Genomic DNA, 13,981 nt, shown 5'->3' on the forward strand with positions numbered 1-13,981 from the left:
TCTAGCATTAACAATAACCTGGCATTAGCATTAACCTAGCAATAACATTAGCCCAGCATTAGCATTGACCTAACATTAGCATTGGGCTAGCAGTAGCATTAGTCTAACATTAACTAAAACTTTGCATTAGCTTTAGCCTAACAAAATTAACCTCACATTAACATTAGCTAGCAATACCTTAGAATTAGCATGAACCTAGCAATTACATTTATTTAGTTCTAGCAATAACCTAGCAATATCATTAAGGCAGTATAACTAGTAAAACCAGTATAACCAGTAATACCATTTAGAAGGCACAGTGATACTACACAGTATTGGAAGTGGCCCCTCCCACTGACCACAACCTGTTTTTTTCTTAATCAGCGACCTGCTCCCATCTGTCTAGGTTAATCCAACAGCATTTTGAGGTCAACACGACATATTGTCTTTACGCTAGAGCTGTTAGCGTTGGACGCCATTTGAAAACGCAGGGCATTATAGGTGTTTTTCACATTGAGTGTTGTTTAGGGCTGGACAGTCATCATATGTATCAAATATGAAGCAGTTTGAACTTTGCATTTGAGAGTTACATGCATTTTCCTATTATGGTGTGCTATAGTTGTTAACAGTGATCATAACCGTAATTGGCGCCAGTCAAAAACGCAAAGAATGATGGGAAATGTTTAAAGGCAGTCATGAATAGGCTTGGGCAAATTTAATTTGTGTGAAATTTGAAACTGATCAAATATTGTGTGTCAGAGTTATAAGGATTTTGACATTGTGGCGTGCTAACAAAACTTAGCATTGCAACTTCGTGGCAGCGCCATGACCAAATCGTTAGAGATACGCAAATTCCTTAGATGGTTTTTAATCCTCAGTGGGTCCTAAGTGTTCTGGCCAAGTTGGAAGCAAATCGGATTAAGCCCCTCAGACTAGTTTGCACAAATGCGTTTCCAGGGCGAAATGCCAATTTTGACCTTTGACCCAAGATGGTTGACTTCCTGTTTGGTTTTGGGCAGGGTCTTTTTGCCACTAATGCAAAAGACAGTTACCCCTATAACATCGAAATACCATTAGAGAAACACCTGTATAAGCTAAGTAAGCAACATCAGTAGAGCACAAATTAACTTAAATTTTAATATGAATATTATCTGTTTATTTCGATTATAACACCAAAAAGACAAATTTCAAAAGAACATTAGCATCATCTGTATTAATTAGCTACCCATGCACCTCACTTTGACAAGGGATGATCAAAAATAAAATGTGTGGCACGAAACCGAACATGTGCAGCCAGTTGTATTTATTGGTATATATACCAGAATAGATCACAGAAAAAAAGAAACATGGACAGCTCAAATGTCCAGTTATTTACTAACAGATTTAGTTTTGTATCTGAAGTCTCTTACATGTTAATCATGGTGGAGTAGAGGAGTTCTGTTCCAAATTCTGGATGAAGCGGGCGGCTTCAGACACAGACGATAACCACTTTTTCTAACCATTCCGGAAAGTAATGCGCAGCTTCGCTGGAAAGAGCAGAGATTTTCAGAGTCCTCTTTTAAAAAGTTCAGCCATAACATCCTTATATTCAGTCCGTAGCTTCAGAACCTCTGCCGTGTAGTGCTCGTAGAAGTGGATTTTGTGGCCATCATACTCCAGGTAACCTTGTTTGCTTGCTTCCCTCATAATCAAGTCTTTCACCTGAAAACAATGGAAGTGGATGATGAGGGGACGGGGTCTCTCCTGAGGCCCAGGTTTAGGTGCGAGGCTGCGGTGGGCTCTGTCGAGCTCTGGGGCAGAAGTGAGCACCTTATCGCCAAAAACATCCAGGATAAGCTGTGAGAAAAAGGCAGTGGGTCGACAACCCTCAACGGACTTTGGTAAGCCCACGATGCAAATATTTTGTATCGTGGTTCTTCCCTCCAAGTCGGAGAGCTTAGCTTTCAGCCACTTGTTGTCCCCCTGCCACTAAAAGTGGCACCCTCTGAGAACGTAAGGCATGATGGGTAGTTGTACCATTGATTCTTGTTTAGGGCTCGACAAACATCATGTGTATCAAATGTGAGGCGATTGGAACTTTGCATATTAGAGTTATATGCATTTTCCTATTATGCTAACAGTGAACATGACCGAAAATGGCACCAGTCGAAAACGCAAGGTATGATGGGAATTTTTTCAAGGCATTCATGAATAAGCTTGGGCAAATGTAATTTGTGTGAAATTTGAGGCTAATTGAACTTTGTGTTATGGGTTATGTGTTATGGGTTTTTTGAAATTGTGGCATGCTTCAGAAATTAGCATTGCAACTTTGCGGCGGCGCCATGACCGTGAGAGATACCTTCTTTATAACATTGTGGATACAGAGAATTTAGGGAAAGGCTCTGTATGCAGAGTAGTCAGAAAGGTACATCTGCATTAAAACGCCTACTGACGTCTGTAGTAAAGTTCCCTGGATACAAACCTGTGGCAAATGTAATGGGCAGAAATGTCTTTAAAGAAATTGATCATGGGCGATTTAAACGACTTGAAGTGGCGTTCTGTGTGAACGCACCTTTATAATAGGCTTGTATTCCACAAACACCTGCTTATTTTTCCCGGGGTAAATAAATCACTCTCTTCTGGGTGGTTGCCATGGTAGTTCATGTTATCTTTGCTCCATTTATGATGGCTTTTTACTGCACTTGTGCATGTAAGTAACCCAAGGTTTACATACTCAGGGTTGATTGACCCACTTCATACCAGCTGTAATGGAATCGGATACTCAGAGTTTCTCATCGCAGGATATGTTGACCCAGAGATTATGGATAGACTCAGAGTTTGTTGAACCTCCTTTCAAGAATACCCCTCAGATGTGAACAGCTTATGTGTTATTATTATTATTATTATTATTATTATTATTAATCTAAACCAACAGGGAATAAATTAAACATAAAACATTGGAGTGTTTGTGTTATTATTATCGTCATTTTCAATAATGACGATAATAATAATATGATCACAGATCAGTAGTTATGTTGACTCTTCCTGTTTCTTTCACTCAGGGAGAAACAAACGGGCTGACCTCACAGGAGGAACAGGACCCTGGACCCACTGACCTCTGACCTCAGATGGAGGACTGGACATTGAATGGTTTTTGAAAAATCAGGTTAAACCCAAGAATCAGTACAAGAATGAATACAAGGAACAATAAACTGTTAGTGATCGATTTAGTAAATTAGTTTTCATCATCACAGATAATCAGTGAGTTTTGATGAAATTAATTTAATTAATGGATTTTTTCTTTTGGTATTTAAAAATGTTTTTTTTTTCTCTGTCAGCCATAGGTGCTGATGTTTGCTCTCTGATTGGTCAGCAGCAGAACTAAACAAACCAAGTGTATCAGTAAATTAATTCAATTCAGTTTTATTTCTATAGCGTCAATTACAACAATAGTGATCTTATAGCACTTATCAAAATATAAAAACCAAAACCACAAATCATTCCTTTATTAAATATTTTTGTTTTTATACACATTCACTCATTAATTAATATTTCTCTTTTCCATTCTACACAGGCAGGATTTTATAAGTATTTTACTTTTTAAAATATTTCTTTTTACTCACAGATCCTGATACCAAGAGTGCGCCATTGAACGGTGAACAGGGAGGGACTGTAAATGTCTTACTGACAGAGAGCAGGAAGCAGCAGCAATGGTGTAACTCCAACCTGCGCTCAGATTTCATTCCACTATCTCACCCTGTTCCCGCTGTTTAACGTTGGCTGTTAGGACGTTGCCATGTTTACAGCTCTCTTTTTCTGCTGCTCCTTTTTCTTCTTCTAAGGTTTCTTCCCCCGTGAGGACTCTGTCTGCTCATTCAGAAACAAATCATTCTAACTTTGTTTTTAAAGCGTGTAAAATGTTTCCATTCATTTTAAACACTTGAATCTGTTTCTGTTTGTTTGGCTGCTGCTTGTTAATAGAAGGGTCTCACTTCCTGTTTGGATGTTGACTTATGTTCAAACCTTGGATTGATTCTTTTTTTCTTTTCAAACACCATAAACACACATGGTTTGACAGGTAAGTAATAATAATGAATGAAACAACTTTTTGAGAAGCTGAAGATATAAAAAAACATTGTTTACTGTGAGGGATATTTAGGGACATTATTTGCACATTACACTTAGCTTCACATATAGCAAGCCACATACTCCTCGGTGCACACCTGAGGTGTATTCTATAAAGGAGGGTTAACAAACTCTGAGTCTATCCATAAACTCTGGGTCAACATTCCCCGCGATGGGAAACTCTGGGTATCGGATTCCATTACAGCTGGTATGAAGTGGGTCAATCAACCCTGAGTATGTAAACCTTGGGTTATTTACGTACACGCGCGCGATAAAAAGCCATCATCAATGGATCAAAGAATACTCAAACTGCCATGACAACCAAACGGAAGATAGTGATTTATTCACCCTGATGGGTGAAATAAGCCGGTGTTTGAGGAATATGAGCCTGTTCTAAAGGTGCGTTCAGTCTTCAGTGATTATAGTGGCTTAAATCACCCATAAATAGTCACACTTTTTGGTCGCTTCAGAATCAGAATCAGTTTTATTGACCAGGTACAGTTTAGAACAATACGAGGAATTTGACTAGGTAGTTGCAGTGAAAGGAGACACATCAACACACCGGAGCAGCCATTTGCGGCGCCCACATATTTAGGTGAAAAAAGGATCAATAACAGGAGCCGCCGTCTGCAGAAACTTCCTGGTGATAAGAATTGAGACAACCTTGGCTTTAGCCTTGGCTGGCTGGGGAGCCGAAAGGGAGATAAGCAATGTGATTTGATACAGGCTATGTTAATTTCCAATAGCCTTCTGTCCTGGGTCTCTCTGCTGTAATCCAATGAGTGGTCTAGTTTCCACTTCAGAAATCACTGGCAGCTTTTCCAAAACAGTCACCAGCGTAGTACGGACTTTTCGATAGATTAGGAAGCCACCAGCTCCGATCAGCAGCATGCCTACTATCATTATTCCAATCATGTAGATGTCCTCCACGTCTTCCACGGAAAGGATGGACAGACACACAACTCGCCACTTGTTCCAAGGGTCAAGTGTGTATCCAGCCGCAAACGTCCCGCTTGGACATGCGGGGTCACCACCCCTGGTTCTTTGCGTCGAAAAAATCTGATCGATAGCACTGAGAGACCAAGTAATTAATTCCATTATTCCGGTTTTGGATGAGTTGCAGAGAGAGGCTCTTGTTAGTTTCACAAGACCTGACAAAGCAGCAGCTGGGGGAGAGATAAGACGGAAGGGAGGGAGAAACAGAGAGTGCGACTGACCTCGTCGAGAGAAGCAAGAAGAACTTTATTGCTTCAGTGACGTGACGAGCGGTGAATAATATGAATAAAATGTGTCTGAGGAGACGTGTCAGCAGCATAGGATTGCTGCACAGAGAGCCCTCCTGTTACACTGGATATAAAGACAGTGACTGCTGCTTCATATCACATCATTTATATTGATTCTTAATGTAATATTGTCACCAGAGTCATCTCAACGTCCTAAAAAATGTCATAAAAAAACACTGAAGCGGGACGCGAACCCACGACCCATCACTTTCAAGAGCAGCGTCACAATTCACTGCGCCATCATACCTTCAAAGATGTATAATCTACAGACTTAACTCTATAACAATATAAAACAACAATCGAGCCTTAAAAGTTGATTTATTTAAATTGTCATCTCCTCCTTTATATTATCCACAGGTTTTTATCCAGAGAACTTTACTACAGACGTCAGTAGATGTTTTAATGCAGATCAACCTCTCAGTGACTTTCACTTAATGATCTACATCTACAATGTTATAAAGAAAACTAACGTTATCACAAAAAAAAAAAAAAAAGACGTAAAGCAACACAACATTAGTAATGATGTGAACACGTCTGTGGTGTGTGATGTTACTAATGTGCTTCAGAGAGAAGTGTTAAGGTTTATTAAAGTGTTAAGAAACGGTGTTCAGGTGGGCGGAGCCAGGTAGAAACCAAGGCTTTCTTTGATAAAACCTGCCAGCGACCAGGTTTAGTTCACGGACAATGTTGCCATGGTAACATACTCAGAGAAGAACATACCTCGCTTTTTGGAATGGGATACTCAGAGTTTCCCTCATTTGAGCCTGAACATACTCAGAGTTTGAACATAACCCGCTTTATGGAATACTCCTCTGCTCACACACATACATTAGTGACACAGGGTAGAACCGTGGGAGGTGGGGCCCAGCAAAGGAGGATCAGCCACAAAGCAGATAAAAGCCGGGGGAAGACAACACATCTTTCTCTTTGCCATCTGGACCTCGTGGGGGAAGGATGTCACTGGAGCAGCGCTGTAAAGACAGTATCTCACTCGCTCATAAATCGTAATAAATGGTGTTAAATCCATTCCATGACTTTATCTTCATTATAAGTGTAAGATTATAAATGAATGTCCTCCTCCAGCATTAAAGAACCGGACGGGTTTCAGCTCTGGTCGGCAGTGTAGATCCTCTAGGGACCGGAACAGAGCACATGTAAAGGATATAACCCAACAACTGTGAGCGACAGGTAAGTACTTATCTCCTTCCCTCTCTCACACACACGCACGCGCACGCACGCACGCACGCACACACGCACGCACGCACGCACGCACGCACACACACACACACACACACACACACACACACACACACACACACACACACACACACACACACACACGTTTGTCAGTAAAGCCGTGAGATGTCTCTGCTGTGTGTCTGATGATGGAATCAGAGACATATCAATAGGTTGATCAGTAACTTTAGAGCCATTTGTATATTTCACTTTATTGTTTTAAATCACACAAATGTAACATCAGGTGAGTGTAGGGTGTGTTTCATGTGATCAGCAGTTAGAGCTGAACTAGAGCTGATCTCTGATGAGGAGACGCTTGTCAGGGATTGGTCAGTTCATCTGATGTAACACTAGATGGTAGACTGTCCAAGGCACCCATCTCTGAAACATAAAGATAAATGATGACACTGATTATACACACCTTACACAAATCAATCCTCTGCTTTCTTCCATTGTGGCAAAATTTTTTTGACATTTAGTCAAAAGGTTTAATTTGACCTGGAGTCAGTGATGGGAGTAATACGTGTTCATTGTGTTAATTATGACATCATTAAAAGCAACTAAACAACAACTACAAATGCTTATATCAGATGATACCAGCTTTGATCAATAAGAGAAACACATGGATTTTACCTTTGAAATATTCACTATGTTGCACTAAACTAATAAACCCTTTTGTTTAGGGTCAGGTTGATTTAAATAATTCCAAAGAGGCTTCAGTTATTCATCACAACGTGAACACAGAAATGTTTGGACTAAACATTTGATCCAAACACTGGAAACTAATTTAGTTCAAAGGACGAAACATTTCTCAGTAAACTGAGGAACATCTTTTTTACAGATCAAATCTGCTGCACTTAAAATAATGGGATACAATGAACTTTTCATGTCAACAAATAACTATCAGTTATTCTTAGTGATTGATATTACTCTGATAAGATATGTTCAAAGGAAATTAGAACCAGAGTTCATCAGTTGTTCTTTACATCAGCTGTTCTCCCATTAATAACAGCACATTTAAAGGGTACCTGTAATGAAAATGTATATAACAAAAAAATGTTTTATGTATTACCAATAAACTAAATATGTGCACCTTTTTTCATTAAAAAAAACACATTAAAATGACTTTTTAGAACGGTTTTATGCTGTCGAGCATCGACTATGGATAGTTGCCATTTTGCACAGGATATGATGCACGTTCGTTGATTCCTGTTAGCTGTTGCTAGGAAACAGTGTTCCGTTGGTCTACAGTTTCTGAACAATGGCGGTGTAACGCTAATGGTTGCTATAACAACAAGAGCAAAACCAAACAAAAACATTTCTTTTGCGTCTCTAAGCCAAATAACGACACTAAGTCAGCGTTATCCAAGACGTTGGCGCCATAATATTGGTACGGGATACACACTTAAAACGCTTCTGTTCGGATTAAATTCAATAATATGTGAGGACCGTTTCAAGCCGAGTTGCTACGTGAGGGATCTGCAGGCTAAGCTAATGGCTGAAATCAGATTTGGTCACAACAGAATTTCTTCACAGAAAGTCTCAATGCAGCTTGTAAACGTAATTGTTCAGAGCACTCTACATTTTACTTACATGGGTGGGTGACATGGCACTAACAGCACCCCCACCAGATTATTCCTTGTGGCTAAATGTTGAGCTGTTACCTTTTTTTACGGCGTTGTTAGGTGGTAATCCTCGGCACATTCTCCCATCCATGAACAAAAATCTTTTCACGCAGCTTTCATCACAGTTGCTGGCCATAGTTTTGCACTTCCACCACTTAATGACACAGCCTTGTTTCTGTTGGTAACAGTTCTGTCATAATTCTGTATGCTGAGTGGGTGCAGGGCCACATACAAGATGCAGATGACTGGTGAGAAAGGTGACATTTAATCCTCTCCAAACATACAACCTGGATGGTGCGTTTTTATCACTAAAGTAGAGGTTATACATGGCTGCTTAGCACCGAGAGCCAACAGAAAAAACGATGCTTCCCACAATGTAAACATACCTGTTATGCCTCTACTTCCCACAATGCACCAGTTAGTTAAAGTGACAGGCCGGGCAGATGAACCAAGTGCATCATATCTGGTCGGAACGTGATGCCCAACGGCATAACATCGTTATAAAAAGTTATTTTAATGTGTTTTTTCAGAAAAAGGTTGATCAGAGAGTAAAGCCTACCTTTGAGTTTGAGGTAAGACAAGAAGTCGATGACAGTGTGAATGACGTCTTCATCCGCTAACCTCAGAGTACCTGTGGTGATAAAGCCTTTTAGTATGTTAGCATGTTAGCCTTATGCCCAATCCTTTCACGGGCTTGATTCTTTCAACGCATACGTGAAAATAGTCTACATCCGGTCGGCCTATTTTACGGCAGTTCCTGTACAATTTAAAAGGTTGAAAACCTGCTATTTAAAAATAATTAGAATTTCATGTTTGGAGTGAATTCCAATTTATGTTGGTTTTTATCTTATTTTCTGTTTGGTTTTTGATTGTCAATGTTGTGTATTGTGTTTTGATCTGTTTTTGTGTCATCTTGTGGTGATTTTTCCTTTTTGTCCTTAAAAAAAGAAATGTTTTATTAACAATTAGAAATGCCACAAAACAGTCACATATTTACATGTGTACTATTAAAATAACAACAGTCAAATGTTCGGTTTACATTCAAATATCACGTCCCAGTAACTCTGTCATAAAGACTGCGAGTGAAGGAAGTGACGTTTTCTACGTGCATGCATTGAAAGGATACTAAAGGATCAGGCCCGTGAAAGGATCGGGCACTGACAAGCTTGCTAAGCATGTTAGCCTAACAGAGTGTGTTGATACTTTAAAGTCTGTGTAAAGCAAATTCAGCCATTTTTTTCTAAACACATTAAGTAGGTCATAAATGTATTCCTTAAACATGTAAAAAGCCATTCAACCATTTATAATTTAATTGTGGAGCTCGGCTTCACAAACTGTGTTTAAAATTTCTGTGTCCAAGATCATAGCCGCGTTACGTAACGGAGCCATCATTAGCATAAACTCGACCCTGCTGCTGCGCCATCCAGCGGGCGCAATTCGGCCCCTAGCCAAAAACAAACCACATATTCGGACTCGGGGGTTTAAAACGCGTCCGCTGGTGCCCCCGTGATTTACCGCCTCTAGTGGGCACAGTTCTGACTCTAGCTGGGAGGGATGCACCTATTCGGACTCGGGCAGAGAAGACCTTTCCACTGACACCTCGTTTGGCCCGATCCGAGCAATTTTGGAAAACCAATGGGAGAAGCAGTATCGACGCTGGAGCCACTTTCACACTGCTCTCTCCCATAGAGTTAGGGTTAATACACGGAGGCAGTGCCCTTCCCGCACGTGGGTGTGGTTTCAGCACCTCTAACAAACATGCCCTTAGCATTTAAGAGCAGAGAGAAGTGCTTGTTTTGCCATGATTTTGAGACCTAATTTTATACACTTATTCAAATTTGGCTCAGTGGTTTCTGTGATGTGACAAACTCATAACACAAATGTATTTGTGCTTTACATGGACTTTAAATCATCAGTGAAGGAGCTGGATGATCAAACCTGTTCTGAAGTCCTCGTCCTGACCCATGTCTCTTTTCCCAGCCAGTCCAGCTTTGTCTCCCAGTGTCCTGTGTCCGTCTATTCCATCTGACCACAGCCAAGAACAACACTTTATCAGCACTTTATTTCACTGCCTACATTAATCATAATAAAGTCTGCAAACTTAACTTTCTTACCCATTCTGAGAAAACATTCAAAGGTTAATTTAATATGGTTTCACTCCTATTATTAAATACTGACTAAGTATAAGTTCATCAACAACTTCATATTACATTTATTTTAATAAATAAAGACTAATTTTATAGATTAATAAGCTGATAGTCGATACGTGGGTCGTCTTCTGATCGAGAGGTTGGGGGTTCGATCCCAGTACCTGACTATGTGTCGAAGTGTCCTTGGGCAAGTCACTGAACCCTAAGTTGCTCCCAGTGGTCGACTAGCGCCTTGCATGGCAGTCCTGTCCCACTGGTGTGTGAATGTGAGAGTGATTGGGTGAATGAGCTGATATGTAAAGCGCTTTGAGACTGCTTCAGTGTGGTGATAAAGCGCTATATAAATTAAGTCCATTCACCATTTACATCACATTCACATACATTTAAAAGGTCAATAATGTGGTCCTGAGGGATGATTTCAGTTTGTTTTGTTGAGAGTTTGACTTCTTAAAACTATATAGACTTATTCCATCATATGTGTGAAGGGCACAGTGTGAACAACTTGGGTAAGTTTTCATTGTAATAACATCACCTCCCTAATCCCTCAGCCAATGAATAAGTGAGCGCTAAGTGCTAACCTATGAGCGCTAAGAGCTGACCTATAAGAGCTAAGTGCTAACCTGATTTCTGATGGTCCCACTGTTTCACACATACAAACACAAATCACACTTTCTCTGGATTCTTCCAAGAGGAGCTCAGGGACAATAATTACACTCATTATAAATCAATAAAGTGATTGGTTTGACGTCGATCTGGTTCACTTTCCAAACTTGCACAGGCCACCTGCAGGGCTTGGCTCAGGGAATTGCAGAAAACCAAACTAAGGCCAACAAGTGTTGGCTGTGTTTTTAACACAGAGAGAAAAAATAAAATAAAAGAAGATCAGAAATTAGATGAGTGTGATTGGCTGAGGTGATGACTGACTATGATGATGATGATGAGGATGATGATGATGATGATGATGATGATGATGATGATGATGATGATGATGATGAGCTCCATCGTGTCATGCAGATGCTACAATAGAAATGTTTGTGGTTATTCCAAATGATGGAAATGGATTTCATGCTTTCATCATTATTTGTAAACGGAATGATACGTTCCAATATCTCTGACCGTTGTTTCATTTTTTAAATGAGTAAAGAGCTTTTTTTTTTTTTTTTTTTCTTTTAAAGCTGACAGATTTATTATAAATAGTAAATAGTAATGTTTACAGTTAGGAAGTCAGTGACTTCTGTGAACACATTAAATGTTCCATGAAGAGCTCCTCTAACGTAAAGAGGCTACAAGTGTTTGAATAATTTAGAGCCTTTAACCGATAGGTTAAGAGTGCTTAACTTCAGCCTCTTAGTATTTAACAGCTTTAACACTTCACTCTTTATTCTGCTCTATAATTTATCCTGTATATAAAAGTCAACTATGTGCTTAAAAACATCTATAAGCTCAACACAGTGAGACAGCTGTTTAAATCATATACATACTGAATAATACATCAATTATGGATCTTATCAGAGATGTCTGATCATCACCATCACTAGATGATAAAGTACATGTGTTAAGCTTGTTTTAATCTTTCATTTGATGATTAAAGGTAACGCAGAAGATGTGACAGATTTTCATCAACCAACAGGATTTGTACGAATTGCTTTGGAATGGACACAAAGTGAGACGTGCACACAAAGCAGAGCGATGATGATGGTGATAATGATGATGATGATGATGATGAAGTTGATGATGATGATGATGATGATGGAGATGAAGATAAAAATAGGACAGAGCAATCCATGGGGAGACCAGAGTCCTGCAGAGGCCGATGCATGTTTCTATCTTACATTGAGTGACCAGCTCGTCTCTGCCTCTGGCACTGGACGCATCCTTTATCTGAATAAGGTGATCAATTCGACCTGAAACACAGGATGAGGTGGAGCAACCTTTACCTGGACGTCACACACACACACACACACACACACACACACACACACACACACACACACACACACACACACACACACACACACACACACACACACACACCTGTTACACCCCGTGTGTATCTCCCAAATATAGAAACTCCTGTTAAACTTAATTTACATGTCTCCATTTCTCTGAACGATGTCAGACATTTACAACACAATGTGTGTGTGAGAGTCTGTGTGTTTGGGCTCCTGCACAAATATTCTACTTACGAGGACCTAACAGATATCCAGCACTGTTTAGAGTCCACCCACGTTTCTCCTTCGCCTGCGAGAACATACACAAACACACCAAATACTGAACAACAAAACAAACAAACCGTTTATTTTTTACAGATGCCTTAATGGAAAATAAAATAAGTTGTGGTAGATTTGATGTCTTCCTTTTTAAGTTTATACATGAGATGTTTTCTGTATGCAATGGAACTGTGGCAAGATTTATTACCAACAATAAATGTGGGGGGTGAAAGTAACTTTTACTTTGAGCTACTTTTTACTTGTACTTGAGTGTTTTATAGATGACTTACTTGTACTTGAGTACAATCAGTACGGCACTCTTTACACCTCTGTGTGTGACGCTCCTAGTCAGGATGGTATTAATAGTATAATAATACTATTAAAGAAGCGGGCTTGTAATCGGAGGGTCACCGGTTCATATGTCACCTGGGCCATCACTGTGGGATGCTGAGCAAGTCCCTTAACCCTAACTGCTTCAGGGCGTTACATTGTGGCAGCCCACAGCTACCCCTCAGGTATTATTATAAATAGAAGATTATTTACAGTATTGCTTTATCTGTTCCTATTGTTTGGTTTATTGTAGTTTTTTGGACAGACTCTCTTTGTGAATAAGATGTTGTTTTTCTAACTATAATAGATAAATAAAAGACAACCTGTAGCTTTGAAAACAACGAGAGTAATAATATATATATATAGTATAGGTTAGCACTTATATTTTTTAAGTTCACATTGAACTGCTAACTAAAGCTTCTAACTCGGATCTTATTTGTTTTAGGATTTAAAAGATTCTGGAAATTGAATCTAAAACAGCAGAACAATCCAATGATGATAATAATAACAGTTAAATTGTGGAGATCTAAGTCACTAACAGAGATCAGATGAGATTCTTACCGCGATCACCAGTCCAATGGTCTCTGACAGAGTCGCACAGAAGACCAGGGAGACACAAAAAAGCCCAAAGCACCTCTGCATCATCTGTGAGGAAACGCAGAGTATAAAAGAGTTAGAGTAAAGTAGAGTGTGGATTCTGCTAAGTCTCACTGACCTTTGAAGGATCTGGTTGTTGTCCTTCGTTCTCTCTGAAGTTCAGCATCTATTGGTCTCTCCGGCGTTGAATGCAACAGAGCATCCATCCTCTTTTATGGGCCCTCGCCCAACCCTCCCGTGGTCCTCTGGCGTCAGTGGCCCACCCCTCACAGAGACACACAAAGCATAATGAAACTCAATCATATCCCATAATGTGTGTCTTTGTAAGGAGAAGAATAGTGAGGTGCTGCTTTCTCTGTCACACGCTGACGGCCTTCATCATCATCATCATCATCATCATCACCTATGCTCACTCTCACACCTTGATTACATCTGACAAAATGGTTTTATTTCAGCTTCTTTGTAAA

At 39.8% G+C, this 13,981-nt stretch overlaps 1 protein-coding gene across 2 annotated transcripts; it reads right to left on the reverse strand.

Moving 5' to 3' along the window:
• Positions 1 to 6,784: 6,784 nt before the first annotated feature.
• On the reverse strand, positions 6,785 to 13,719 carry gal (galanin/GMAP prepropeptide). Of its 2 annotated transcripts, XM_028448714.1 has the most exons (7): positions 13,633 to 13,719; positions 13,479 to 13,562; positions 12,564 to 12,618; positions 12,210 to 12,281; positions 10,166 to 10,252; positions 8,787 to 8,858; positions 6,785 to 6,983 (listed from the first exon to the last, which is right to left on the reverse strand). In XM_028448714.1, exons 1-7 carry the CDS (start codon positions 13,678 to 13,680, stop codon positions 6,922 to 6,924), a joined length of 480 nt encoding a protein of 159 aa, XP_028304515.1. In that variant the 5' UTR covers positions 13,681 to 13,719; the 3' UTR covers positions 6,785 to 6,921. The 2 variants fall into 2 exon arrangements, with proteins under 2 accessions (XP_028304515.1, XP_028304516.1); XM_028448715.1 differs by lacking the exon at positions 12,210 to 12,281.
• Between the last annotated feature and the right edge of the window lie 262 nt (positions 13,720 to 13,981).

This window comes from Gouania willdenowi, chromosome 6 (assembly GCF_900634775.1).
Source record: "Gouania willdenowi chromosome 6, fGouWil2.1, whole genome shotgun sequence".
Lineage (NCBI taxonomy): Eukaryota > Metazoa > Chordata > Actinopteri > Blenniiformes > Gobiesocidae > Gouania > Gouania willdenowi.

Excerpts from the sequence above, each read along its gene's own strand:
- gal (XM_028448714.1), bottom strand. The coding sequence starts at position 13,680 with ATGCTGAACTTCAGAGAGAACGAAGGACAACAACCAGATCCTTCAAAG. Across the intron at positions 12,282-12,563 it reads TGGATATCTGTTAGGTCCTC|GTCGAATTGATCACCTTATT; the intron begins GTAAGTAGAATA and ends CCTGTGTTTCAG. Across the intron at positions 6,984-8,786 it reads GTCTTACCTCAAACTCAAAG|AGATGGGTGCCTTGGACAGT; the intron begins GTAGGCTTTACT and ends TTTATGTTTCAG.